Source organism: Fistularia commersonii, chromosome 10, assembly GCF_037954325.1.
Source record: "Fistularia commersonii isolate RoL2024-O1a breed Wild chromosome 10, RoL_Fcom_v1.0, whole genome shotgun sequence".
In the NCBI taxonomy this organism is placed as follows: domain Eukaryota; kingdom Metazoa; phylum Chordata; class Actinopteri; order Syngnathiformes; family Fistulariidae; genus Fistularia; species Fistularia commersonii.
In genome coordinates, this window is record NC_141293.1 from 14,038,265 (window position 1) to 14,065,079 (window position 26,815).

The window sequence follows — 26,815 nt, forward strand, 5'->3', positions numbered from 1 at the left end:
TGTGTTTTTCTGATTTTATATTGTGTGTGTGTATGTATGTGTATGCGTGTGTGTTTCTGAGTTGGCTGTATGTGTGTGTGTATGTGTTTTTCTGATTTGAGTGATTGTGTTTCCGTGTCTTTCTGATTTGAGTGTGTTTGTGTGTGTTTCTGATTTGGCTGAGTGTGTGTTTCTGATTTGGGTGACTTTGAGTGTGCGTGTGTGTTGGGTCAATCTGATTTCAGTGTGTGTCTTTGTGGCCCCCAGAAGCCACGCCTCCCTTCACCGACCCCCGGTGTCATGGCAGATCACATGACCAGTATGAAGCTGTTGATTGGCCGCTAGTAGCTGGGGCAGGGGGCGGAGCCTCACTCAGGTTCCCATCAAACGTCACATGGCGGCCCGGGAAATCCCACTATAACGCCTGCGTACGTGTGTGTGTGTGTGTCAGCCGGATGATACACTCTTCATCACTTTGTCTAGAATGGCAGCGTCTGTATATAATATATATACACACACACACACACACACACACACACACACACACACGGTGTGTACCCCACGCCAAGCCCCCAGTCCTGACTCAGCGCCATGAAGACGCCAGCGTCCTGGCGGCCAGGAGGCCTGGAGTGACGGCATGGGGTGTGACATCACTCCCAGACAAAACACACACTTTGAATTAGCACGCTGGCTCAGCAACAACAGACGTGTGTGTGTGTGTATATGTGTGTGTTTGTGTGTGAGAGAGAGAGAGAGCAAATACACACACCTGCAGGGGGTAATAAATAATGCCTGTAATTACTTATAAACACACACACCAATGGTTAGACGGTTCGTAGAACATGACACACATCACCCAGAAACAGAACCACAAAAGTGTGTGTGTGTGTCGTCTGGCAGTTGAGATGCCAGGCGACCTTGACCTTCGACCTCTGACACAACCAGAGTGTCAGCAGTCTGTCCCCTAGACGACGAGGACAGCAGGAAGTAAGGACACAGGGACATTTATTAAGAAGCCACTCCCCCTTTCTAAACGTATCGTTAAAAATCCCCGCTGGCAGCGTGCAGTGAACGCAGCACTGGACGGCCAACTCTTGAATCAACCTTTATTTTGAATATTCGTGTCGACGGCAACGCCGACAAAGGAAAGGTGGGGGAAAAAAAAGGCAAGAAAAAAAACAACAGGAAGTTCAGTCTAGAAGGTAAAGGGGGGTGGCGGCTGGTGGCGAGAGCGAGGTCCCGGTTCGCTGTGGGACCGAACCAAATCTAAAGGCCCCCCCCAGCCGCCCCTTGTCTTTTAAAAGGAGTGAAAGTGTGAATCCACCCCGGTACAAAAAGGCGAAGGCTCCGTGCCGAGGAGGGCGGGAGCGCCGCCTAGTCAGGTTCTACCTGCTGCCACCGCCATCTGACATAATATCTGGAGCCGACCTGGATCGAGCCATCTGCAGACGAAAGTGGGGAAGGGGTTGGAGGCGAGATGGCGGCGGGCCCACCCTCCCGAACCACGGTCTCCTCCGAGAGTCCGCGAGTCCAGAGTGGCCATCGGGGTGGGCGGGGCCTCAGTTAGCAGGGGGCGGGGCCTCCGTTGCTGGGGGCGGGGCCTCAGTCGCTGGGGGCGGGGACGATGCAGATGTGCAGGAAGTTGTCCGGGTGGCTGAGGTGCTCGCTGAGCCACTGCAGCGGCGTCTCCAGCAGTGGCTCGATGCCATGGACAACCACCTGGGTACGCCTCTCCACACCTGGGGGGGGGAGACACACAACTACCGTTAGAACCGAGGAACTCATAGCCTCGCAACAGAGACACTAGGAGAAGAGTAGGAGAAGTTGTTTCAGGCGCCGTTTGCATGGTCTCGAATGAGCCCTGCCTCTGGGAGGGAACCAGGAAGTGCGTACGGTTCTGGAGCAAGTCCCAGGACTGAAGATGGAGAACCCCGGAGAACTCTGAGCCTGGAACCCTCCGGCTGGGAGGCAGCGGCGTGGAACAACTCACCCGCTGTTCAAATCTATTTCAGATCCTTCTGTGGTTTTAAAAAAAAAAAAAAAACAGAGTTTGTTTCTGTCAATCACCAGACGCTTCCAGGGTAACAGAGGCTCCTGGAGGAGGTCCAGATAGTAGACGGACAGCGGGAGGAGGAGGATGGAGGAGGAGGAATGAGGAAGAGGAGACCTTCGAAGCAGAGGCAGGAAGGAAGCGATGAGAGGAAGAAGGCAAAAAGAGGAAACGGGGAGGAGCAGAGAGCGAGGCGAGGAAAGGAGGCGGTTAGCTGAGGTGGGAGACCACAGTGGCGGCTGCTGTGAGTGTGTGTGTGTGTGTGAGGGAGAAAGTGTGTGGCTGTCAGCCTGGGTGTGTGTTTGTCATAGATTGAGACGATTTCAACCTTTTACCTTTCGCTCTGAAAAATTGAAGATTCGCGTCTGTGTGTGTGTGTGTGTGTGTGTGTGCCTGGCCAGGTGGTTGTCCATGCACATGGGCCTTGCCCGTCCCACCGAAAGGCTGTGAACCCATGGCCATTAAGAGGCGGCGAATCCGAACAGAGCAGCGAGGTGTTTGGATGACACTCAGAAACCGGAGTGCGTCGCCTCACCCCCGCCCCCGAGACGACGGGCCTCGGCGCTGAGTTAACGCTACAAAACTGAACAATTCATTTTTTCGGAGTGTCGTGTGGATTCGACTCTCAGCACACACTCGTGCTTGATCCTGCCAACAGGAAGTGATGTCACCGCCAAGCAGGGTAGGAGCACGCGAGCGAGGATGGACGACGCCCAAATGAAAGACACGCCGCAAAGACAGCACGTAAAGCCTCGCCACACCAGGAAGTGATCATATAAATGAGGATATCTTTCCAAATTAATAGCACAGAATTAACAGGAAGTAGATGGTAGATCAATTAATCTGTCAAGGATTATTAAGAAGAGGCCTTCTCAGGCCTCCGATATCCAAGCGCCTGTGTAGAAGACCTAAAAACGCCCAGCGAGGAAAGACAAGAAAAGAGTGGGCACCTGAGTATAAGGCAAAGAGAGAGCAATTTCAAAATACGACTGATTCTAATCTGTATGACCAGATTAGATTATCAACGCTGGTCCAGAGGAAACAGGAGGAAGGGAGGACCCTCCTCCTTTATCTCCTTTGTGACGTTTCCCCCATTTAAATAATTTCCCGCTTGCAAGCGAGGTGACACTTTCTCACGAATTACAGTGACCGCCTTCCGCCTATCTGTCTGCCGATCCCACGCCCGCTCGGGATTGGCTGTCACTCGCCACCGGTGCCGCAGCACATCAGGGCTCCACGTAATATCAGGAGGACGGTTGAGGCGGAGCGTTGAATGACTGTCGCAACGAGGCTCCGCCCGGCAGCTGCCGCAGAAAACGCAGAAGAAGGAATTTAAAAAACACAAAAACAAAAAAAAAAACGTATTGAAATTAGTGCAATGGTAGCGCCTAGTGCTTCGGGAGCGCTGCGGGGAACATGTCAATGTGTGTGTGTGTGTGTGTGTGTGTGTGAGGGGATCACATGGGGCTCCATTAGTTGAAGTTTGGGGCACCATCATGGGTGGCGTGCAGAGAAGACCGTAATCTTAATCTGATTATTTATTGTGATTCCGCAGCATCAGGGAGCAGCAAGTGATTCCGGACAATGTGTGTGAGTGTCGGTCTTGAGGAGAGATTGACAAATACACGCCGTAGTATTTTGTCAACTTCACAAAGTAGTTTTTATTATTCGCCACCTCATTTTAACATGTATTCAGTACTTGTAGTAACTGCAGTTCTTTTACTCAACTACTTTATCAGATGGTATTTTTGTTTTTCTTTATTTTAATGAGATGATTAACACTGAGAAACTACAATAAAAACGAGAGTTCACTTTCTCTGCTTCACTCTCTCGCTCACACACACACACACACACACACACACACACACACACACACACACACACACACACACACACACACACACACACACATGCCCGAGAGGGCGGGTTCACTCACTTTTTCTGTGAGAAACAGCGGAAATTAATTTGGCCACGCCCCTTGCACTCTCTCTCTCACACACACACACACACACACCAAAAATATGTTAATGTTGGCCATTGGTTACATGGAGCTGCAGGGGGAGCTCCATGTGACGTGTTTTTTCCTTTTTTGGGGGGGGGAATGCTTTCAGTTGCCATGGCGATGGTGATTTCCTGTCTTTTGAGCGGATACAGACGCGACTTGTTGAGGTATCCAGTTTATAAACATGTTTTTCTCATCCCTGGATTAGAAATTAGTCTCCCAAATCTGACAGGTGTGAACAAACTGTTGATTGACAGGTGAGCCAACCAATGGAAGAGCCCGAACAAGGGCTTTCCATTCTGATGTGGCGATGCGGCTCGACTGGTGGGGCCCGTTTTAGCAGAAAAAAACTATTTGCAGCTCCTTTTACTGACAATCTGGCATTGACGACAAGAAAGAAAAAAAAAAAAAAAAACGACGCTGCAATTTCCAACATGCCCTCAAAGCAGCGGAATCATCTATACAGACCAATGCACCATATCAGAGCACGAGCTTCATCTGAGCGTCAAGGTGTTTTCCCCGGTTGACTCGACAGTTATGGCCAGCGCCGACACGTATCTCTGGAACGCCAACACGTATCACCAGAAGGATAGCCGCAAGGCGCCGCCCACCACGCTTCATTTTCCAAAAGCCATCAACGCCTTCAGCCAGTGGTCAACCGCTAGTTAGCGGGGGACGCTACAACTGCACCTGTCTGATTCATGATCAAACATTGGAGGTTTCGGGGAACTACCTTGCTAGTATGACAACTCACCCTCTAGGCAAAGACGCCGACAAGCAGGGTAAATGTGAAGTCGACGCAGCATTTTCAGGACCACTGTTCCAGGACCCGCACGGAAAGGAGTCGTGCTAAAAATTGGTCTGTGCTGCCAGCTATGACTTGCTAGCACCTTATTGAGCTGCAGCAACCACCAGCTCCAGACCGTTGATTCGTTACCGCAGTTGCGACTTTTAGCGCAACTTTTAAAAAAGAAAAAAGAAATTTAAAAAAAAAAAAAAAACCTTCCTTAAACGCACACACAATTGCCACTAAAATACAAGTATTTGACTGAGTGTGGGTTGTAACTGATGTAGGATCAGCTGGTCATCAACAGCAGAACAGTGCTGCTTCACCATAAGTCATATTCATTGTGCCTGTGTGTGTGTGTGTGTGTGTGTGTGTGTGTGTGTGGGCGGGGGGTTTTGGTGTTTCGGAGGAGAGCTTTGCCTTGCTCACACCTGGCTCTGCCAGCGGCTCTTCGCCAACTGGTCAGGGACCATCCAATCAGAACGAGGGAAGGGCAGCCATGCAGGTCATGTGATCCTGTGACCGAACACTTGACCTGCAGACCCTCCCACAGAAACAACTCGCGACACACATCTCCAGAGGGAAAGTAGGACAGAACCCTGATCTATAATATCAACAAAGCACAGCTTCCTCTCTCATCCGGCTGCGTACACTAGTGCATCGTGATGGATGGATGAATGTGTTTTATGAAAAACGAGGGGACAGAGGAGGAGGATGGTTGGGTGCCCTCCCCCCCCCCCCCCTGGTTTCAACCCCGCCGGACACCATGTTTGCAGGTCGCCGTGGACACCATCCGCGCCGCCATCAACAAAAGGCTCCAGTCAAGCGTCTGCTCTGAATTCCCCGCCTGTCTGTGATTACAGGCGCCCCACCCACGCACGGCAACCACAACCCACGCATACGAGATGAGCCGACCCATATGAGGAGCACATGGGTCCTGATGCAACCTACCAAAACACACACATGGTGGAGGGAGGAGGAAGGGGCGGAGCTTCGAGGACGTCGGCCCGGACCGGTTAGATCCTTTGATTATAACGGATGATCCACCTGGGGAGGAGCTGGGGGACAGGTTCCCTGCTAACACTGACCAGCGCTAACAGTAACCTGATAGCGCTGTTTCCTGCAGTGTGGGGAGGGGGAAGGAGGGGGCAGACATTTCTGAAATTGCTCAAAAATGAGTCGGGGGAAACCCCCCGTTCCCTCCCCCTCCGATGGGGACCAACAGCCGTTTGTTTGGCGGGACAGTCAGACACGCCAGGCGACGGGCCGTCTGACTGACGGCGAGAGGATCAGAAAGCGGCGGAGCCCCCCTGATTTACCTTTTCTGATCTTGGAGCCCGGCGGTGAGCAGGCTCAGGGGAAAATCCTCTGAACTCCCAAACAACCTCCACCGCCTCCACATCAACACACACGCCTGTAATCCAAACACGCCGCCATCATCCCTGGCTATCACTGCGATAATCTGCCAGACGAGGAAGAGGCAGAAGCCAAACAATAAAGTGGGGGGAGGGGGGCACTTTCACCACGACAGCGAGGCACAGACATGAAAGAAAGGTGCTGGAGACACCTGAGCGAGAGATGGTGCATCAAAGAAGGTCCAGCAGGACCTCCAAGGTGTGATGGCCTCAACAAAGTCGTAGGAGGATGTGCGCGCGTGCGTTTGTGTAGAAAGGTCGAAAATTGAGGATGTGATACCCCGCCTGGCGTCGGCACCCACCGAGCATTCAGACCTGCGACGGTTGGAGTGGAAACGGAGCACTGAGGCCAGCGGGCGCACGCCACGGCACGCCTCTTGCAACCTTTTGCAAGCTGTAATAGTAATCAAATAGTAGTGTAATATAACTATAATGGCGCAGCCTGCTAGCACACCTGCTAGCATTTCAGCACTGATTTACAGCAATTTTCATGTGTGTGTGTGTGTGTGTGTGAGTGAAATTGCATGCTTGTACTCTTCTGAATGTCACCCACCCACACACTCAATGTACTCCTGCCCCCCCTTCGCCGGTTACCTGAATGAGTGTGTGTATGTGTGTGGTGTATAATGTCTGTTGATGCAAGAAAGTTCGGGGAATAATTCTGGCCCATGGGGTGTTTATGTATGTGCGTGTGTCAAGGGTGACTTTACTCAGCGGGCCCACTTACGCACTCATCAGGTGTGTGAGTGTGTGTGTGTGTGTGCTTCCTGTGTGAAGCGGGACACTGAGCCGTGTTTAAGAGAGGATTTAGAAATGAGGGATTTTCTGGGGTGGGGGTGGGGTACTGAAAGTGAATGGAGTGTGTGTGGGGGGTGGGGGGGCAGACAGATGAGGGGGTGTTAATGGCCTCTGTCTCCTGAGTGCAGGTGAGTCTCCTGCGGGCCCTCTGTCCTCCTGCGCTATTGTCTCCTTATCTACTTCCTCTCTCCTCCTCTGTTTAGACTGCCCCCCCCTTGCTGCAGCTGCAACGCCACCTTTCACGGGTCACGTAAGGAAACCGATTCTTGACGATGAAGATGAGTGCCGACAAACAGAACCGTTGATAAAGAACAACCCCCCCCGTGATTTGCCCCCATGGTACGGGCCAGCCCTGGTGACCATAAGACTTCAACACTTCCCGTTTGACCAAAACCTCCTGGAGATCTCACTTGTCCACCCCGGATCTCCAGCTGGGGTGGACCTCCTGAGGCACCCACCCCCTCACCCTGCCTTTGTGCTGCCCTTCCTCGCTGTCTATCTGCCGACCATCTACCTCCTCCTCTTCCCTCGTCTTTGTTCACTTGTTCCGAGGCCAGCCGGAATTTGCCCCCCCCCACCCCACAGCCGGAGAGTTATCGGACAGGGTGGATCTCCGACATGACTCTCCATAGTGTGCAGGTGGAAGCTCCGCGCATCTCCAAGAGCCCAAAATTCAGCTTTCCTGTTCAAGTCTTCAGATAAAAGCATGCTAGTCAAGACAATGTGCCCATGTGTGTACGTACCGTCCGCCGGTATGGCAGCAGGGTACATCTCCTGCAGGAGGTCGCCGAGTGTGTGGGCGCTGCCGTCAGCTGAAACGGGACGAAACAGCTTCTGGATGAAGGGCCTGTCGCTCAGCGTCTGGAACCGGGACGAGACTTGTGAAAAACGCAGTAGCACAAAAACACACACACAAACACCCTGTTAACTATGTGTGTAAATCAGTTTTCTGCTGTCGCGCTCTGCAAACACCCCCTCTCCTATGCGGTCAGCCTGATGCTTTAAGTTTTTATTTCTTTTTTTTTAAAAAAGTCCTGGATTATCACAATAAGAGCCACAGATTTATACTTTTGCACTTGTCTCTCTGTGTATTTTCACAGAATTGATTCTACCGTCTGAGAATGTTCCAGTCCTAACCCTTGAAAAGGGGCGGGGGTATTATACATAGTATTACTGCAGTACATTAATTGTAGTTTAAATCCTTTTTTTTCTGCTTGCTGACAGGGTAAAGTCACAGGTCAGAAGTTCTAGAGCAGTTTCTAGACCTGTGTTTGGATTGGCTAAGTCTAGTTGTCGGGTCAGCGACGACCGAAGGAAGTGGTCTGGTCCATTTGTAGGGCCTTTCTTGGAACAAGTGCGAGCTCTGGTGACGGACGCTTCCGGTATCTTCGCCCCCCCCTCGCCAGCTCTGGGACGACACCCAAGCCGAGGTGTCAAACGGACGCCGACACACAATAGGGCCTAATCATGGAGCTGTGAAAAGGAAACCGGGACGGGCCAGTATCGGGTGGCCCAGCGGTAACTACACACCGTGGGGGGGGGAGACGCTCGGGTTACACAGAAAGACTGAGTCACCGGCAGGGCGCACGGAGCAGAGAGAGTGCGCTAAGTGACAGCTACGGCCTTGCATTTTTCAACAGGCCATGAATAATTGAGTCGGGGCGGAATACAAAGGAGCGGCCATTGATCCCTTCCCCTTGCCAAAGAGCGAGGCGTGATACGACCTGGATGGAGACACTTTCTTTTCAGCTGCTTTGACACCTTAGCTGGCAGCGCGGCAAAGGGACGGCGGCGACAGTGTCAGAGAAGGCTGGGCTCCGTTCGCGCCCCACTGAAAAGAGCGGCGGAACTCAAGACGGCGTCTAATTGACGGTGGGGATTCAATCTGCCTGAGTGATGGTGAAATAATGGGAGGGGGGGCGCTGTCAGTCAATATTAGTTTCCGAGAAATGAGAGGTGGCGAGGAGAGAAAGCGTCTCGGCTGAACTCGGAGAACACTCCATTTCCAAATTAAAATTCCATCTGTGGACTCTTCGGACAGGAAGGGAGATGCGTCTACATGTCGCGGACGTGGCGCCTTAATCTTTTGCCTTGGTGCAGAGGATTAGACTTTTGCTGCAAAAGCGTTTGCTAACGACCTGGTAATCAACCTGTTAGCGGTTGCTAACGGCGTGTCGTGTCGACGCGTGTTGCGCCCACAGCCAATTAGCGAAGAAGCCAAAGGTTGGGGGGTAGAACTCGAGTGGCGTCAACGAGAAAAGATCGGTTGGTGAAGTGCTTCATTTCTGGCAGAGGCAGAGGGACTCGCAAGTGCGAACACGGCCTGGGAACACGTGATCACCGCCTCGCACTGGAATCCAGCGAGGGCCATCATTAGCATTTCTGAGCTGCCATTAAAGACACGCACCCACCTTTGGGTATGAACCTGTTGCCATAGCGATGAGATCACCTCTTCAGGATGGGGCATGTCAAACCCCGGAAGTGACAATTAGCCAATGTTGTTATAGTCATTGCCCTTTGAATCTTCCCTTGGCATGAAAATTGTAGCTTTCAATTCCAGCGCAACTCATTTGAGGCTAATTTAAGGTTACAATTACAAGAGGACACAATGTAATCATCATGAGGTGGAGCTCCAGAGGCAAAAACACTGGCAAGGTTAATCCTAGGGCTAAAAACACTGGCAATGCTAATCCGAGAGCTAAAAAAACTGGCAAAGTAAATTCAAGAGCTGAAAACACTGGCTATGCTAATTCTAGAGATGAAACACTAGCAAGGATAATCCTAGAACTGAGTCACTAGCATAGAGCTAAAACACAAGCAAGGCTCATTTCAAAGATAAAGACACCAGTAATGCTAATTCCAGGGTTGAAACTCTGGCAAGCCTAATCCTAGCGCGAAAACTCCAGCAAGGATAATATAACACAAGCAAGGCTGAAGTTGAAACACTGGCAAAACTAATGGTAAAGTTGAAACACCGGCAAGACTAACCCCGCTGCTACAACAGTGAGTGCTAATTCTAGCGCATAAAAAAAACAATGACGATGCTAATCCTTAAACTGGAAACACTCGCCAGGCCCCTGATATGTATTTATTTAGAACACTGTTGACAGCTTATGACACACACGTGTCTCACCTGACCTGTTCTTATAAACAAAGCGCCACTGCACATTTCCTGCTTCCTCCACACTTTTATCCAATTTATTTATTTATCATTGCGTTGGTAACCCCGCAGAGTGAACATTCACTTTTTCCCCGTCTGACAGTTTACAAAGCAAAACCTCCAGGAAGGGCGACACACACACGCCACTGCAACATATCTGCCAGGTTGTAAACACTGAATTTGTTCATATTAGGCAGCTTCCGGAAATCTACGCGACAGTGGCCTGGGGTGTCCAGGGGTCATGTGTCAGCGCTGAGTCAGGGGGTGGGGCCAGAGGTGGTACCTGAAGAACCAACGCAACAGAAGAAGATCCCCCCCCCCCCGGGCGCCGAGGGCGGCGATTAAACGGGGAGGAAATTGAAACGTCCTCGCCTGAGGACGTGGTGGTGGGGGGGGGGGGCGTAAGTCATCTGGACGGAGAGCCGTCGTTAATCAAACGCCACATTGGTTATTTACACTGGAGATCGCATCTGGTTTGAAGGCGCGCACGCGTGCGTGTGTGCGCCTTCTTTCTGCGTGCACGACCTCTTCCTGTTGAGTCATCCTTGGTGACTGGCGAGCCTCTTTGTTCTCTTTGCCTCCCTCCTTCCTGCGCGTCTGGTACCCCCTAGTGGCCAGAGTATATTTTGCTTGCTTTATTTTGACCAGTGCAGGTGTTTTTTTTTCCACTTTTTTAATTTCCAGAGTTAACTTTTCAAGTGAGCTGCGCCGCGCACCACGTCTAGAAGTGTTGGGTTGCCGTGCCAACAAAGCACTGGGTCTTCCTGAGGGAACCCCCTTACCTGGATTCCGGGTGTTCTGATTGGCCGTCCTCTATTCGGCTGACAAGTCAAACCCAAACTTTTGCCATCATGGCAGCTGGCGCGGTGACCCCAGAAACAAGTTGCCTATGACTAATTTGTTGCCTTGGTCCTGTATCTAAAAATAGAATTACAAGGAATCAACCACCCTCCCAACCTGCAACGGTGAAACCCACACCCATGCTCGTGTGTCTTGAACCGGCCCATCAACAACCACAAAGCCTTCGGTTTGAAATGGTCACTGCAGCGTAACCATGGTAACAGCTAGGCGGCGCAGTGATGTGTTGTGACAGCTGGCATGAAAGCATCGGTATACAAATTCGGGACGGGATGGGGGCTTACAGGAAGCGGCGTCAGAGGCGGGGCCGGGGGCGGAGCTTTTTCAATGTCTGGTTGATTCCAGGACAGGAAGAGGAGTGTCCCCCAAAAACAGCAGCCATGTTTTCTCCCTTTCAGCTTCCAGTCCCCCCCCTCTGGGAACCATGGCATCTCCAGCAGGCCATGGGGCTTTCACACACACACACACACACAAGGGCTGCACACTCTGAGGGACGTGGACTTGTGTGATTTGTGGTCAAATCTCAGGAGGCTTGGGGAAGTTCAGGCCGTGGAAACCCGCCAGGTGTGTGCTCCCCAACGATGTTCCCTCGATGTTCTCGACGGCTAACTGCTCCCACATTGCTGCTTCGTTCCTCTTCCTGGTCTGTTTCCCCTCACACCTCCCCTCCTCAGTCTAAAAACACAATGACTTTTGTTTGTTTGTTTTTCGCAATTTTGACTCAACGCAGATTGTTCTTTTGTTTGTGTCTTCTGAAGGGAAGTGAAGATCTGCTAGTAAATATCTCTTTGAAATCCAGATGTTTTTCCTGGGGTGGACAAGACTCCCCCCCGTCTGCTTCCACGAGATGTGATTTAGATCCTCCTCCTCCAAGAGTGCTCGTTCCACGGGGATCCTTAGACGTTCCCCGTCCTGGGAGGCGTCAAACTTGTTCTCTGCTCTCATCTGCAACCCCCCCTCAACAGACAGAGGACGTTAATGTTTCCCAGCCGCTTATTCATCATCTCCCCCCCATTCCCTTTCTCCGTCTCCTCCAGACGGACTTTTCACCTGAGTCAGGCCTCTGAGACGGCAAGAAGTGGAGAGACAGCTTCAGAGATCATCTGTGATCTCCTGGGAGACGCTGGGGGTGAAAAGGGGAAGCACGCGGTGACTGCGTCGTGCTGTTGCCGGGAGTGGTTGTTAGGTCAGGCATCACCGCTCTGCTGCATTCAGTTAAACACCCGTGCCAGGGCAAAAGTCAAGGGACGTCACCATTGCGTGATGGTGAACCTGTGCGTGTACGACGTGTACGCGCTCAAAGATGATCGTGGACTCAGGGTCACATGGCGAGTGCGAGACACTGACTAAACTCCAACTGAAACATCTGGACCATCAGGCCCAAAGACGGGACTCGGCCCAGGCTGTAGGGTGCTCTGCCCCCCCCCCCCTCCACCCCCGGGGTATTTATTGGTTATTCCTACATACTTCTTAACCACTGATTAAGAGCAGGGTGTGATTTAGTTGAGACATGAGATAAAAATAAAGTTTATTCAGTTTGTTTTGAGGGTTTGTGGGGTTGTAGAGAGGTCCACCTGCCCTCCAGACGCTCATGGACTTGGGATACTCAGGGTTAATTCGCCTGGAGGCACAACGCAGCACTCTGGCTCCATCTATTGGTCACCCTGAGAGCCATACTTATACCTCTGGCCTGTTTTTTTTTTTTGGAACATTTCTAGAATAATTTAATACTTTATCAGTCTTTCTCTTATGAAATTATATTTTATTGCTATTTATGTTTTGGTTTGGGGACTTTTTGGAATATAGTTCTTTTCAAGTAACAGTGGTTTGCGAGTGGCTTTTGTGATTTTTTTTTTTTAATTCCCTTCAAATATTTCATCATTCTGCCCTCAATAACTTGCATATTTTGAGGTTATTATTTTTTTTATATATTCGCCAAACATCTGCTTTCATTTAGCGGAGTTTTCAGTAACTTCCTTGGGATATCTTTGATGCAACGTTTTGTAGACTTGTACTTGGTGCCTTTCTATTTCTTATCCCCAGACAGTGATGTGTGTCTTTAAGCGCGCATATGTGTGTGTTTAAAAACCTGGTATATCCTGAAGGGGATGTATCTGAAGCCGCCCTCCTCAGTGGGATACTCCATCAGCTTCCTGTTCATGGCCCAGAACTGCTCAAATTTATCTGCAGTTGCACAGAAACAGACATGTTAGCAAACTTACGAGCTCCTTTCATTCGCCGCCCCTCCAGCACTGAAAGGGCGGTTTCTAGGTTTCTACCCCACCCATCATCTTCCCGTCTCCACCTCGGGGTGAACTTTTGGGGGGGGTAAAGCCTCGGTCCAATATGTGCAGGTTTCAAAACGGCGCCTGGCGTCCGCTTCACACGCCGCCGGCCCCTGATTGAAAGCCTCCTCTCTCAGTTTCTGCTCCCGTTTTAGAGGCGAGAGATTAAGTTTCATGTCTCGCTTTCATCAAAGCTCGTGCGTGTGGTGGGGTTTCACTCTCCCTGACCTGCCTCAGAGGGGAGTGCTCAGTGCTTCGATAAATCAAGAGGAGCCTCCCAGCTGCCAAAATAAAAGCTCACATCTTTCACTCCCAGGCGTACAGGGCCATACAAGCCGGCCTTCCCCTGATTGGACGGTTGGGGCTGAAAATCCTACCGCTGCTCCTCCCCTGGCGCGTCCATCAAACCTCGTCTCAGACACACACAACTTCATCTGACGCCATTTTGTGTGACTTGGTTCCAGTCATGTTTTTACTTCACAGTCTGTTCAAAATGCATCTGTGTGGGCGCTCACAGCTGATTGGCTAAAGGGAAAGTGATATCATCAGCATCACGCCTGCAGACACCTTGGGAGCTGCTTGCCCCAACCTCAGGAGTCCAATGCCCTGCTGTCATATGAAAGCCTTGCAGCCAATCAGGGAAGGGTCCCTTTCGGGCATGGGTGCAGTTCAAGCTGATGGCCACAAGGGGGCAGCCTAGCATGATGTGCAGGAGTGAGGTGGAACTGACAGCAGGATCTTCAACCTTAGCAGGTTCAAGCCAAAGGTAAGGTAAGACAGGGTTGCAAACATTTTTTCGCCTTGTGAGCTACTTTTCAAACGACGATGTGAAAATAATCTACCTCCACTAAAAATGCTGAATATATATTTATATATCTGAGTATACTTAACACAATATATGTTTGTGGATCTTGCATAACTGCATGAACCCTTATGGCACAATACAAGAGTACTTTTTTTTGGTAAATACCTTATTCTGATTACTTTAATGGAGTCAGCAGCATAGTTGAAGTTAGCTGTGAGAAAAATGACTGCTGTCCTGACAGCTGGGATTTTAGTTCCTTCACCTTTCTCAGCTCACTTTTTGGCAGGCAGTCAGCGTATAAACGGTCTGAAAATGCCGCTCCACATTTCCCTTTTTCGGTATAGCGATGGCAGACGAGGCGAACGCACTTTGAAAATGACATAGTAAAAGAAAAGTCCACCTCCCATTTCGCATGGAAGTGATACGTTTTAGTCTTTTAACTTGGTCCAGCTCCCCCACTCATTTTTATACCAATAAGTTTAGAAGACATAAATTGGAGGCTAACTCGCTGGATCGCGTCGTTATGTGCACAAGCACAGTGACGCCTGTGTCAGAAAACATCAGATTGGACAGACCGACTGTCAGTCAAGTGACAAATTTCATATTGAAGATGATAAGCTGATGTCTACGTTTTAATGCCATGCGATCTACCAACACTACCTTTGCAATCGACCGGTAGATCATGATCACTGTATTAGGCACTCCTGAGGTAAGACATACCACCATCATGGATGGTGCACCAACATCGGCAGCATTATTGAGGAGACAAACACGCCAAGCATCACTACCATCACCATGCGACCAGGTCATCCACATGGCCAACAACTTTCTCCCGCAGCAGACCCTGTACTCCCAGTGAGGAGAAAGACAGCGAGTCCCCAATGGGTCATAGAAAACATATTAAAACCAACCTGAAGAGGCTAAACATTACATCCTCCAAATGGGAGGACTTTGCGCTAAGCAGGTACCGCTGGTGGAAGGCAGTGCAAAAAGGTGCAGCACATCTTGAGTCTGTAAGCCACCAGGCTGCAGAAGCAAAGCGGCATCACCATAAGGCCAATGGCTCTAACAACATCTACTGCTTCCACCTTATAGTACCACACTGAAGATATCTGGGTCAGGGATCGGCCTCCACAGACACCTTAGGAGCCACAAATGAGACAAGCCTAGCATGGAAGGACAGTCCCACTCGAGTGACCGATGAAGTGTATCTTTGCATTTGTGTGGGTGTGTGTTCTTGGAACTGTGTGCATATTTTTGCATTCATGACTGTGTATTTATATATCTATATCCACGTCTATTTTTACACATGCATGTGTATTTTTAAAGAGATATATCTATATATAGAGGAGAGCGAGAGAGATCTTTGCATTTAAACACAATTTTTTTATCTTTGGGTCTTTGTATTTAAGATAAGAAACTTTATTACTGTCCCCATAGAGGAAATTGCTTTGTCACAGTAGTGTAACAGTTATGTCAAAAAGGGAAACACACACACATTTTTATACATGCATGAGTGACTGCAACTGTGTGTGTGTATGTATGTGTATTCATATATATCTCTCGATATATATACACTTTTTTAGCTACATGTGTACATGTTTGTGTATCTCTGTATCTGAGTGTCTCCGTGTGGGTTTTTCTCATTACCTGTTTGTGTGTGTGTGTGTGTGTGTGTATGTGTCCCTCACCGTTCTGCAGGCCCATCCACAGCTGCTTGTGGTCCTTCCTCTGCATGTCGTTGACCACCTGGCTCTTGTGCTTGAGTGCGTCAGCCTCCTTGATGCAAGACATGAAGTGGGCCTCGATGACGGAGCTGCAAGGGCAGTGCAACAGGTCGCCGTCCGGAAAGTTCTGCAGGAGGGGACGACAACAACAATCACCAGATGTAACCATCACTACATGAACTTTACCGGCCAATGAGGCGCTATCTGCCTATCCCTGACCTTAAAGTGCACAGTGATGCTCCAGGGTAGGACGGTGTTGGAGGCATGGAGGTCGAACAGGACTCCGATGGGGTAGTGCCTGGAACCAGGAGACACCAGGTCACATCAAGACCTGAAGACCTCCAGACCAGGACCTCAAGCCCCCCCCCCTTACTCACCATTTGAGCGGTGTCCCCTCGTACTCAAACCACATCTCCTCCACGTCATCGGCCTTCATCACCTTCAGGAAGTGCTTCTTCACCTTGTCCGTAACCAAAGTCAGGTAGCTGACCCGGGGCAACAGCAGCTGGGGGGGGGGGGGGCACAACTGTCACACAACTGGAACTAACACACACCCATCAAATGATGAAAAAACAGCTAAATACCAACATTCCCCCACTAGATGGAGAACTCCTCATGCACAGAGGCATAATACACAATTCCTATCATAATTATTAAATGTTTATATAGCCTAATGAAAATAAATTGTATATAACAATGTGATTTCCCATCAAGTGTATTTAAATTTTTAATGCCTGTAGACATTGAATTTAATAGTTTTAAAGGCCTAAAGTTTTGCAAGATATATGCAGCTGATGCATCGCTACCACACTATTACCATTCAACTATCATACAAACATCAAATAACACAACCACTAACAACTACTTACATACAAGTGACAAACAGCAAACACACAACCATCTACTATCAACTAATACAAGCATTATCATACTGGCATACTAACACTAAGCCACAATATAACTAATACACAAGTGACACAAAACTTAAACACACACATCGCTAAGCTAACACTGAGCCACCTCACTGGAAGCGAAGCTTTTAACTCGGCACTGATTGCTTGCCATGGGCGGCAGCCGTGCATCCAGGTGGACCAAATCAGCTGATTATGTAGAACCCCCGGAAAAAGCACTGACAACTATGACAACCAAAGCAGGTTTTATGCAGGCATTCAAATTAGCAATTAGCCACATTCGCAAACCTCTGGAGGACAGAACATAACATGCTGACATTGTTTGGCTCAACCTACAAATGTGAGCAGACATTCAGGATCATGAACACCAACAATCATCACATAAATAATACACAACTGACACAAAACTAACACAGTTGACACACCACTGACATTGCGTTGCCATGTAACTATTATAAAAGTGACTCACAACCGCCATCTAATTATTACAGAACTGACACACAGCTAGGATAGAATTCACACAACCATCACATATGTAATACACCACTTGCACCCTCAAAGACCTGTTCCTCTGCTTTTAAAGCGTCCAACCGCACTCTGCTCATCATTCTAATTGAGTAGCACCTAATTGAGGTTGTTAGCTTTCTGAAGAATGAAGAAGGTGAAGAATTAGCCAAGAACTACACGGGAGGAGCTGGTCAATGACCTGAAGACAGCTGGGACCACCATTTCCAAGGCTACCATCAGTAATACACTGACACATAATGGTTTAAAATAATGCATCGCCAAAAAGCTCCCCTGTTTAAGTCAGCCCATATCAAGGCCCGTCTGAAGTTTGCCAGGAACCATCTGGAGGGTCAAGAGGAGTCATAGCAGAAGGTTTTGTGGTCGAATGAGACCAAAATAGAAACCATTTGACCTCTGTCATCGTTAACAAAGGCTTCTGTACCAAACATTACAATCTTTTGACTCAAGGGATCAAATACTTATTTGACCCTATTAAAATGTAAATTGTATGATCTAAAAAAAATCATATAATGTGATTTTGATATTTTTTTTTAAATTCTATCTCACAGTGGAAATGCACCAACGATGAAAATGTTAGACAGAACCTTCCATGATTTTTAAGTGGGAGAACTTGCAAAATCACAGGGGGATCAAATACTTATTGACCTGACTGTAGCTACCATAGTGTCAACACACAACTATCACGCAACACTCACCCAGCTGAAGATAATACACTACTAAAACCCATAAAAAAAACGTATGACAAATAAAGAACTGTCACACAGCTATTATATGATTATGATTGATATGCTACTAATAACACATTAGCCATCTGGCTGATAATAATCAAATATCAGAATGCAAACACATGACCAATACATGTTATCATCATTATTATTATTATTATTATTATTATTATTATTATCATTATGTAATATTAGTATTTACTAAATAATTAGATAATAACAATAATGATGATAAAATATAAAATGAAACATATAAAGTGAATATCTGTGTCTTTTAAGGCTGATTTGAGGGTAATATATATCTATGTACACACACACGTATATAAATAGTGTTCTCAGCTTATGCTGTTCAGATCATTGTAAAAGACCTTCAGGTCCTGTCTTGGGATGGATGGATGGATGGATGGATGGATGGACAGATGGACGGACGGACGGACGGACGGACGGACGGCGCTGTGTACGTACATAGTATGGCTCCGCCTCCCTCTCGGTGACCTCATCCTGGTTCAGAGTGAAGCAGGCGGGGATCCGGCCGAACCAAACGTCTCTCAGCACATCTTTGTCATCTGCCATGATGGTGGTGATGAAGGTGATGATGGCAATACGGCTGCTGCTTCCTCCACATAGAGGACTGCGGCGGTGTACACGGTGGGCGGCGTCCGGCGTCAGAGGGACTCCTGCAGGCAGCAAGATGTGAACAGATCAGAGTCTGAGGAGCAAGCTCAGCATTTTGAAGTCCATATGCATTCCATCTCGTTGTGCAATGACTGAAGTACAAATTACATAACAATTTCAGAAACTACTTTATATTAAGGCAGTATTAGGATACCACATAGATTATCACTCATATATTAATTTGTAGCCAATCAGTGAAGTATAATTGGCATGCAAAGTGATTTTGTTGAAAGCATGACTGGCAGCTATGCCTTTTATGGCCTTGGCGGTAAACAAGGACAAGATAGGAACATTGGAAACAAAACAAAGAGCAGAGTGCAACATCTGTTTAAGTAATAAGGTGATGCATGGATGGATGAGGGAATTAGATAAGTAAGTGTTATTGGTGTGTGAGTTGGTTGGTGTGTAAAGCTATTCCTGTGTCTGGTGTTCAGTGGTTTGCACCTCCTGCACATTTAAAAACACCTCATGTGAGAGTGCAGTTATATTGTTAATATATATTGTTATATTGTATGGTTTTGAGATGGTAATTTGGCAGAGTGGTGACTTCTGAATAACGACTGCTGGTACTTTGGATTTCCGGTTATTGAATTGCAATTTTTGTAAGTCGCTTTGGATAAAAGTGTCTGCTAATGACTGTAATGTAATGTATATCAAATTTGGATTCTGTACGGCTCATTTTAGGCAGGAAACCCTGTGGATAAATATTAAGCATTGTCAAACCTTGTGTCCACACAAGGCCCCTCATGCTAAATAGAAGGAGACACAGGTATTGAAGTAAACCATAGTATAATATGCAGTACCGATGTAAAGTAAAACTTCATAAGTACTTTCAATGCAAGCAACGCGTCACAAGTCATGCAGGTGTTGCAGGTTCAGGCACCACAAGCTGCAGAGGAGTTTCTGCGTTGCAGTTGAGTCCCATTGTCCCATTGCATTGTCCCATAGCAGACAGTTTTATTTTCCAGAAGGAGGCTTTTTTTTTAACCTTTATTGAACTTATAAGATCTAAACAAACAAAAACATATACACATGGCTAAATTCAGTCACACATCAATGACATTTAACATGCATGAGGAAACATAAAGACGCTAATTTTGCATACAATCAATTAACTGTAAAAGTAAACAAAAGTAAAGGCCTGTATAAGGCCTGAGAAATGTATAATTTGGGAAACAAAAAAAATGTGGCAAGGGGAATACAATATGTATTTAGCTCAATGGATCTAAGAGAATATCATTCATAAAACTATACTTTTTTTGTTTTTGGATTTTGTTGTCAAGTTGAGTTGTTTAGATTTTTTTTATAATTCAAAATCGTTTTTAGAGAAGGCCAAATTAAGGGGACATGTTTGCATCCTGGTTTTGTGTATGAAAAACTTGGCCAAACCTAAAATAACATTGACACAGAGTTCATCTCTTTCATTTCCTAAAAGTAAACCAAATGTTATATTACATTATAATTTTTCTTCCATCCATTTTTGAGTTTTAGCCCAAAAACTATGTACTTTTTACAGGCTGCAGTGGTTTACTATCTTCACAAAATGTACAAATATTATCTTCAATATTAAACTACAACCTCGATAATTCTTTAAATGGGTAATGTTATGCTTTTGCCTTGGGGAGTATAGATGGTGTGAGCGACATAGTTCTCAGTTTGGCAATAGATTCCTTATCAAATTTATTTAAAATGTCACCGCGGAAGGGTATCTCAGTTGGGGCGCCTCTGAAACAGCGAGGGACGCCGTCAAACGAGCCGGATCGACGCCACACGCCGTAGCTAGCTATCAAGCTGTGCTAAGCTAGCTAGTGGAAAACATCCCCGTGGAAAACGGGGCGGGTGGGAGGGCATCGACAAGGTGTGCGGCACGGTGCGGCGCGGCGCGACCGTCCACGTACCCGTGGCGTGTGCGTGTCGGGGGCGGAAAAGAATGAGTTCTTACTGTTTGTCGGTGTTTTGCAGTCCGGTTGAGCGTCTGAAGGGCCGTGACGGTCGGCGCTGTCATTCCCGTCTGTCACAGAGAAGTCGATTGAGGAAATGCGATCGCTGCGCAACCCTGACCCCTATTGACAGGTTGCAGTTACTACTTCAATTTTCAAACTTTTTTTTTTCACCCAGATGGCTTAAAGATAGTTCAATTATATTCCTGCAATTGTGACAGCCAAATATGATTTTTGAAGTTTGCGTATTTTCAATATTGGTCTTCTTTAAAAAAAAAAATGTCAAAAAAAAAAACCCTCTGCAGCTAGTGTAACGTCATCAACATGCAACGCCGCCACGGTGACGTCATCGGAGAAGTGTTTGCGTCGCTCCTGGTGTCCGCTGGTAGCCGCTGTCATGGAGAAGATCTTGGGGACGGATTCGTTTGAGACGCGTCTACAGACGCTTGAGAGTCGCATATACGGTGACAAGAGGAACAAAAGCGGGAAGCCGTTGAAGGTGGGCGCCGATTTGAGTCCATTCTGAGCTGTGGGAGGGATAAGACGAAAGCGAGCTACTAGCATGGAGCAGCTAGCATGGAGCAGCTAACTCGGCTCTGTCACCGGTCGCCGGTGAACGCCCTGGTTCACATAATATTTTTTTACTCGTGTAAAAGACTGGAGCTAGTTCTCATAGCAGTAACCATTTTGCAGCGAAGCTTGTTATTTGTTCATTCTTATGATGCAAAATTTAGATTTATGGTGCAAAAACTTTCACAACTGAATTCCTAAATAGGGTCGTATGCTTTGTGTCGACAAGACGATGTGAATGAAATTAACTTTGGCAAATTGTTACTTCAGACTCTTTTGAGATCAAACGACTATGCAAATTATTTGAAAAATTAACGTTTTTTTTGTCCATAATCACAATCATGATTTGTCAATAACCACAATCATTACAGTTAACCAATGAGGGCCTATGGTTTTTCATGTTTATGTCTTGAATTATGGTCACACTCTTGATATAAACGGGCTTCAAATGTTCTCCCACCGTGAAGGGCTAAACTAGGCCTTGTCATGGGATAAGTTGACGTCAGTCCGATGTTATTCTCAGAACGGTGAAGTTGCAATGAAGATTGTGCGCAGAGGGAATTAAAGCAGACCTTGTTTGCCTTCAAAGGTGATGTGTTTAGCTAAAGTAAAAAAAGTCTTGGCCAAACAAAGAGCCATTCATTTCCACTCATCTGAGTTTTGTATTAAATCTCTATGTTTATATACTCAATGGGGGGGGTGATGGTGTTTACCAACTGTTTTGAGATCCCCCTCCTCCACTCACGCTGACACACACACACAGCTCATGAAGCAGAAGTCGCAGTCAGCAGAGACTTCTTGCTGCTGCAAGAGAAGAATGCAGGAATTTCCTGATATGTGTTGTTGCCTTACTGCAGGCTCCATGTCCATGCACCATATTTTAAAGCAGCTGTTGGTAAAGGGCTTCAAAACAAACTATTTCCCTTGTGGTCACTGCTGTTCTTCCTGTTTCCTGCAGTGCTCAGAATCTTTGACCAGGATTCAGGCTGGTCTGACCAATACGGCCAACAAGAGGGAGCGAGTCAAGATCCTGCACAAGAAGAGTGAGACGCCTCATATCCGCTTAAAATTTTGTTCCAGCAAACAGTGCACCCTCAGTTCCCCTACATGAACACTGAAGATGAAATAAAAAAACATGATGGCTTGAACATTTAGAAGAAGTTGATTATTAGTAATTGAGTTAAAATCAAAGCTTAACCCAGTTGAATTTGGAAATGAAATCATAGCACTCACAGTGTTCCTCATGTGTGCTTCTGGGGGGACGGAGAAGCCTGAATTGCTTTGTTTAAATAATTTTGTGGTTTTGTGCATTTACCAGCTAGATAAGAATAAGAATAAGAATAAGAACAACTTTATTAATCCCGAAGGAAATTGCAGATGTCGGTTGTTTTCAGTTTGCATTCAAACGGGGTTTGGTTTTGTGTTGCAGTCGAGGACCTAATGAAGTACCTGGACCCCCAGTTCACCGATCACATGACCCTCCCTGACGCTATGAAGCTGGAGTTCATCCTTGCAGGTCAGATCCATGAAACCGCTGTGCACACCTCTCAGGAATGTTTGTGACCATTTATTGATATAAGCAGTCTAGGAAAATAGGAAATAGTTTAATTCATAGTTTTAGATTCCGGAATAGTTTGTGCTTTAAAGTCCCAGTTGAATGACATCCAGGAGAGAGTCTGGGTCTGATCCAGCTGTGTTTCCGCCCCCAGAGGAGGACTTCTTGCTCGACCAGGCTGCCTTGCTGGAGCAGCTCAGCAGCCTACAGCCGCTGCTAGACAGCACCTACATCAGAGGTGAGCTCTCGAATGCATGTCTGAAGTCGGCGGTGTCAGCTCACAATTATGAGAGACAAAGAAATGGCTGAATTTGCCTTGTTGAAGATGTTACCCATCAGTGTGTGTGTGTGTTGTGACAGATGTACCAGAGCATGCCACCAAACTGCAGCGCCTCTCACAGATCCACATCAAAGAGCAGGTAATTCTCAGGACGCTTTGGTCAGAACCTCAGAGTAACCTCTAACTCTATATATCACGTCAGGTATGAGTAAGTCTTCATCTGATGTCCCTATGTGTCTCCTCCAGGACCAAACGGACACCCAGTCCATGGAAGTGAAGAAGGTTTTTGAGGAATATAACAAAATGGTATTTCTCCTCATTCTTTCAAATTCAAGCTTGTGAAAAATCATGAAACACCAAGAATTGACTTTTGGTTCACCCGGGTCTCTCACAGTCGCTGTGATGATCAGGCTACTGACCTTTGACCTCTGCTTGCCAGATGTTCCTGCTGTCCAAGCAGTTCACCCAGTGGGACGAGACACTAAGGAAGCTGGAGGAAGCAAAAGGCATCCGGCCTGTGGAATAGACACCGCCTAAACACACACACACACACACACATCCATGATGACGAAGATGAAGAGGGACTCATTGTGGAGCCGACTTACTTTACAGAGGTCAATTTGTAAAGATGGGTCATGCAGAGCACTCGCGCTGGATACATATGGAATGATTAATGGATCGGTAATTTCCAGCGGTTTACCATTTTTGGTTTTGGTGTAAAAGGCGAAACCTAATAATCAGATAGCTCGACGTTCAAGGCGCGTGACAACAAGCAGCATGAAAGTCAAAAGCTCAGACTTCATTCAATGAAGCAACTTAATTCAAATGTTAATGTAATGAATTCTCGATGTGTGATAAATGAATTGATGAATGAAATGCATGGATTCCCATATTGTTTATGGACTTCGCTCTTAGCTGAAATGTCTTTTAGAATTGACGTCCGCTGTGCTTGATATTTTAATATTTACACCCTTAGAGGTCAGAAGAATGTCTCCAGGCTCTCGACTGGTGGGTCTCAGAACAGAGACTGTTGTATAGTTGTAGGTAACATCCGTACAGTTTCCATGTAAAGTGCGATGACGTTCAGCTGGACTTCTTGTGACTCTTCATCAGTCGTCTGGACGAAGTCACTGCCCGTGTCGCGAGGAAGGGCCCAGACAGCGCAGAGAAGATCCTCCTTATTTATTCCCAGACAGAAGGGCGTTTTGTGCTCGCGTATTGAATCCCCCCCCATGGAACAGACACAAGATTTGTCCTCCTCGCCCTCACCGCTCAAGGCTACAGTTGTTCCCTTTCTGAGGTTTGAGAATCACATGTCGTCCAGCCTGACTGCAGCTGATTCAATAAATATCTGCTTCTCTTTGACTTTACCATTTCTGTCTGGTCTGTGACTACCCCAGCATTCTTTACACACCTGTTATCTCACTTAGCTTATTTTTTAAGTTTATTTCCTGAGGCTTGTCTGATCTCCTGGTCAGAGCATAGATGTCAGTTTGAACCTCATGATTATTCAAAAGACTTTCTTCTCAGGATTCTTTTCATATTGAAATTCTTGTATGTGAAACTCAGACACTTCCACTCTAAAAGGAAGCGGTGATATCACCAAGAGAGGCACAAAAACAATAGAGATGCGGAAGAACACACATTTTGACACCCTGATAATCAAATTCTTTAGATATTCATGGGATCTCATGGAAGAATGGTCACTCTAGGATAACATTTTTAAATGTAAATTTAGCTTGCAATTGTAACTGAGAACTTTATTTCTATATGTGAACTATATTATATGTTCAACACTACAAGGCCTTTTTTCAAGACCCACAAATTAAATTGAACAATGAAGAGTGACAACATGATTTTCAGCTTACTCGAGTTATGCGTTTTATATTTTTGAATACAAAACAGGTTATTTTTATTTTTATCAAACCTGTTAGGAAGAAGAACCAATGAATTGCCTCTCTTTCAGTCAGGTGACATGAGAGCGTCACCGGCAGGGTTTTAGGCGTTTGTGAAACATTTAAGGTCAATGTTTTTTTTTTTTATCATTTACATTTGTTGATTTTAGGGGGAAATTAGCAGAGCCGCGTTCCTTTAAGCCACACAGCAGAGAGAGTTTTCGGACAAGTAAATTTTTTTTTCCCTCCTGAACCGTCACATCACAGAGCTAGCCGTATTGTAACCTAGCTTCCATGTCCTAGCTTGTTAGCTTCCAGTTGTTAGCTAGCTCAAAAAGTGATGTGATAGTGGTGGTACCGGTTCTACCGCGACACCAGTCTAAAGGAAGCTGTTTAAATATCACACATCGTTAGCATGAATGTAAGTACATATGTTTACATTCAACTATCTGAGGTTTAGCATGTTGCTAGCGAGCGCCATTTGGGTGAACTTGAGAAGTGCCCGTCTCTTCAAGGAGGAGGATGACTGTGGTATTCATAGTCCAACAGTGAATGTCTAATCTGGTGGATTAGATCAGTAACTGATTTAATCTGAGTTTGTGACAATGCTTACTTGCCTCCAAGGTTGATATTCCACTGTCTCAGAGCAAATTTGCAGTGGCCTTGAAGGCTTACAAAGGAAACCTAAAGCCGTAACGCCAACACAGAGCTGCCATACAGGCAACTAATTGGTTGCTAATAACTGAGAAATAACAATTCAAGTACCATAGATATCACAATAAAACATTTTTTCTTTAGTTTGAAATAATTTTACAAGTTTTTCTTTCATTAAAACCAATGATGCTACCTCAAACATTAGAGCCTGTTGCTTAACATAATATCCATGGAATATTCAGTGGTGGTTTTAGAAAAGGCCCTTTTTAAGTGCTCAACCACCTTAACACTGTTGCCTCTTGTAATAATGTCAGTCGTTTTGCTGAATTAATGAATCTTGTATTTACTTTTTTTATTTAACAGATGCAGCATTTGCTTTGAGAATGCTAATAGAGAAGTACAGAGAAGATCAGAGGGCGCTGCACTGCGCTTTTGTAGACCGCATACGACCGGATGCCAAGGGAGGAACTCTGGTATTGTATGAGGAAGTCTGAAATGTCTGAGAAGTATTTTAGACTGGTGCAGGACATGTATGCTAGCTGTGAGACGGTGGTTTGGTGTGCTGTAGGGGTAACAGCAGTTCAAGGTGAGATGGGACTTCATCAGGGATCAGCTCTGAGCATCTCGTTTGCGGTGGTGACGGACAGGCTGACAGATGAGGTTAGACAGGAATTTCCATGGACAATGATGTTTGCAGATAACATTGTGATCTGTAGTCAGAGCAGGGAACAGGTTGAGTAAAATCTTGAGAGGTGGAGGTATGCACTGCAAAGGAGAGGAATGAAAGTTAGATGCATATATGTGGGAATGAGAGGAACCCGGGTGGAACGGTGAGGCTACAGGGCGTGGAGATCAAGAAGTTGGAGGATTTCAAGTACTTGGGGTCAACAGTCCAGAGAAAAGGAGACTGTGGAAAAGAGGTGAGGGGACGGCTTCAAGCAGGTTGGAATGGGTGGAGAAAAGTGTCAGGGGTACTATGTGACTATCAGCTAGAATGAAAGGAAAGGTGTACAAGACAGTGGTGAGACTAGCAATGCTGTATGGACAAGAAACACTGACAATGACAGAAAGACAGTAGGCAGAACTATAGGTTGCAGAGATGAAAATGCTGTAGTTCCCTTAGGAGGGACGAGAATGGAAAGGATCAGGAATGAGTCTATCAAAGAAAGAGCACTCGATGTTTTGGAGAGAAGGTCAAAGAAGCCAGACTGAGATG

The 26,815-nt window shown here is 46.8% G+C and overlaps 2 protein-coding genes across 2 annotated transcripts; one reads left to right on the plus strand and one right to left on the minus strand.

Annotated features, from left to right (window-relative positions):
- Positions 1–758: 758 nt before the first annotated feature.
- On the minus strand, positions 759–20,752 carry atg5 (ATG5 autophagy related 5 homolog (S. cerevisiae)). The gene is made up of 8 exons (XM_086153863.1): positions 20,648–20,752; positions 18,496–18,707; positions 16,244–16,371; positions 16,086–16,164; positions 15,831–15,993; positions 13,139–13,233; positions 7,775–7,892; positions 759–1,718 (listed from the first exon to the last, which is right to left on the minus strand). Exons 2-8 carry the CDS (start codon positions 18,601–18,603, stop codon positions 1,582–1,584), a joined length of 828 nt encoding a protein of 275 aa, XP_086009989.1. The 5' UTR covers positions 18,604–18,707; positions 20,648–20,752; the 3' UTR covers positions 759–1,581.
- Positions 20,753–20,995: 243 nt separating this feature from the next.
- On the plus strand, positions 20,996–24,420 carry dctn3 (dynactin 3 (p22)). The gene is made up of 7 exons (XM_086153864.1): positions 20,996–21,144; positions 22,174–22,258; positions 22,645–22,731; positions 22,925–23,008; positions 23,131–23,189; positions 23,297–23,356; positions 23,490–24,420. The coding sequence occupies exons 1-7, from the start codon at positions 21,043–21,045 to the stop codon at positions 23,574–23,576; spliced, it is 564 nt and encodes a 187-aa protein (XP_086009990.1). The 5' UTR covers positions 20,996–21,042; the 3' UTR covers positions 23,577–24,420.
- The last annotated feature ends 2,395 nt before the right edge of the window (positions 24,421–26,815 follow it).

Bases quoted from the DNA above. Each gene is read 5' to 3' on its own strand.
- atg5 (XM_086153863.1), bottom strand. From the start codon at position 18,603: ATGGCAGATGACAAAGATGTGCTGAGAGACGTTTGGTTCGGCCGGATC. The intron at 16,165-16,243 runs GTGAGTAAGGGG...TCCTGGTTCCAG, and splicing joins GAGGGGACACCGCTCAAATG to GCACTACCCCATCGGAGTCC. The intron at 7,893-13,138 runs GTTTTTAAACAC...TCCCGGTTCCAG, and splicing joins TCCCCTTCAGGATATACCAG to ACGCTGAGCGACAGGCCCTT.
- dctn3 (XM_086153864.1), top strand. From the start codon at position 21,043: ATGGAGAAGATCTTGGGGACGGATTCGTTTGAGACGCGTCTACAGACG. The intron at 22,259-22,644 runs GTGAGACGCCTC...TTTGTGTTGCAG, and splicing joins CAAGATCCTGCACAAGAAGA to TCGAGGACCTAATGAAGTAC. The intron at 23,190-23,296 runs GTAATTCTCAGG...TGTCTCCTCCAG, and splicing joins AGATCCACATCAAAGAGCAG to GACCAAACGGACACCCAGTC.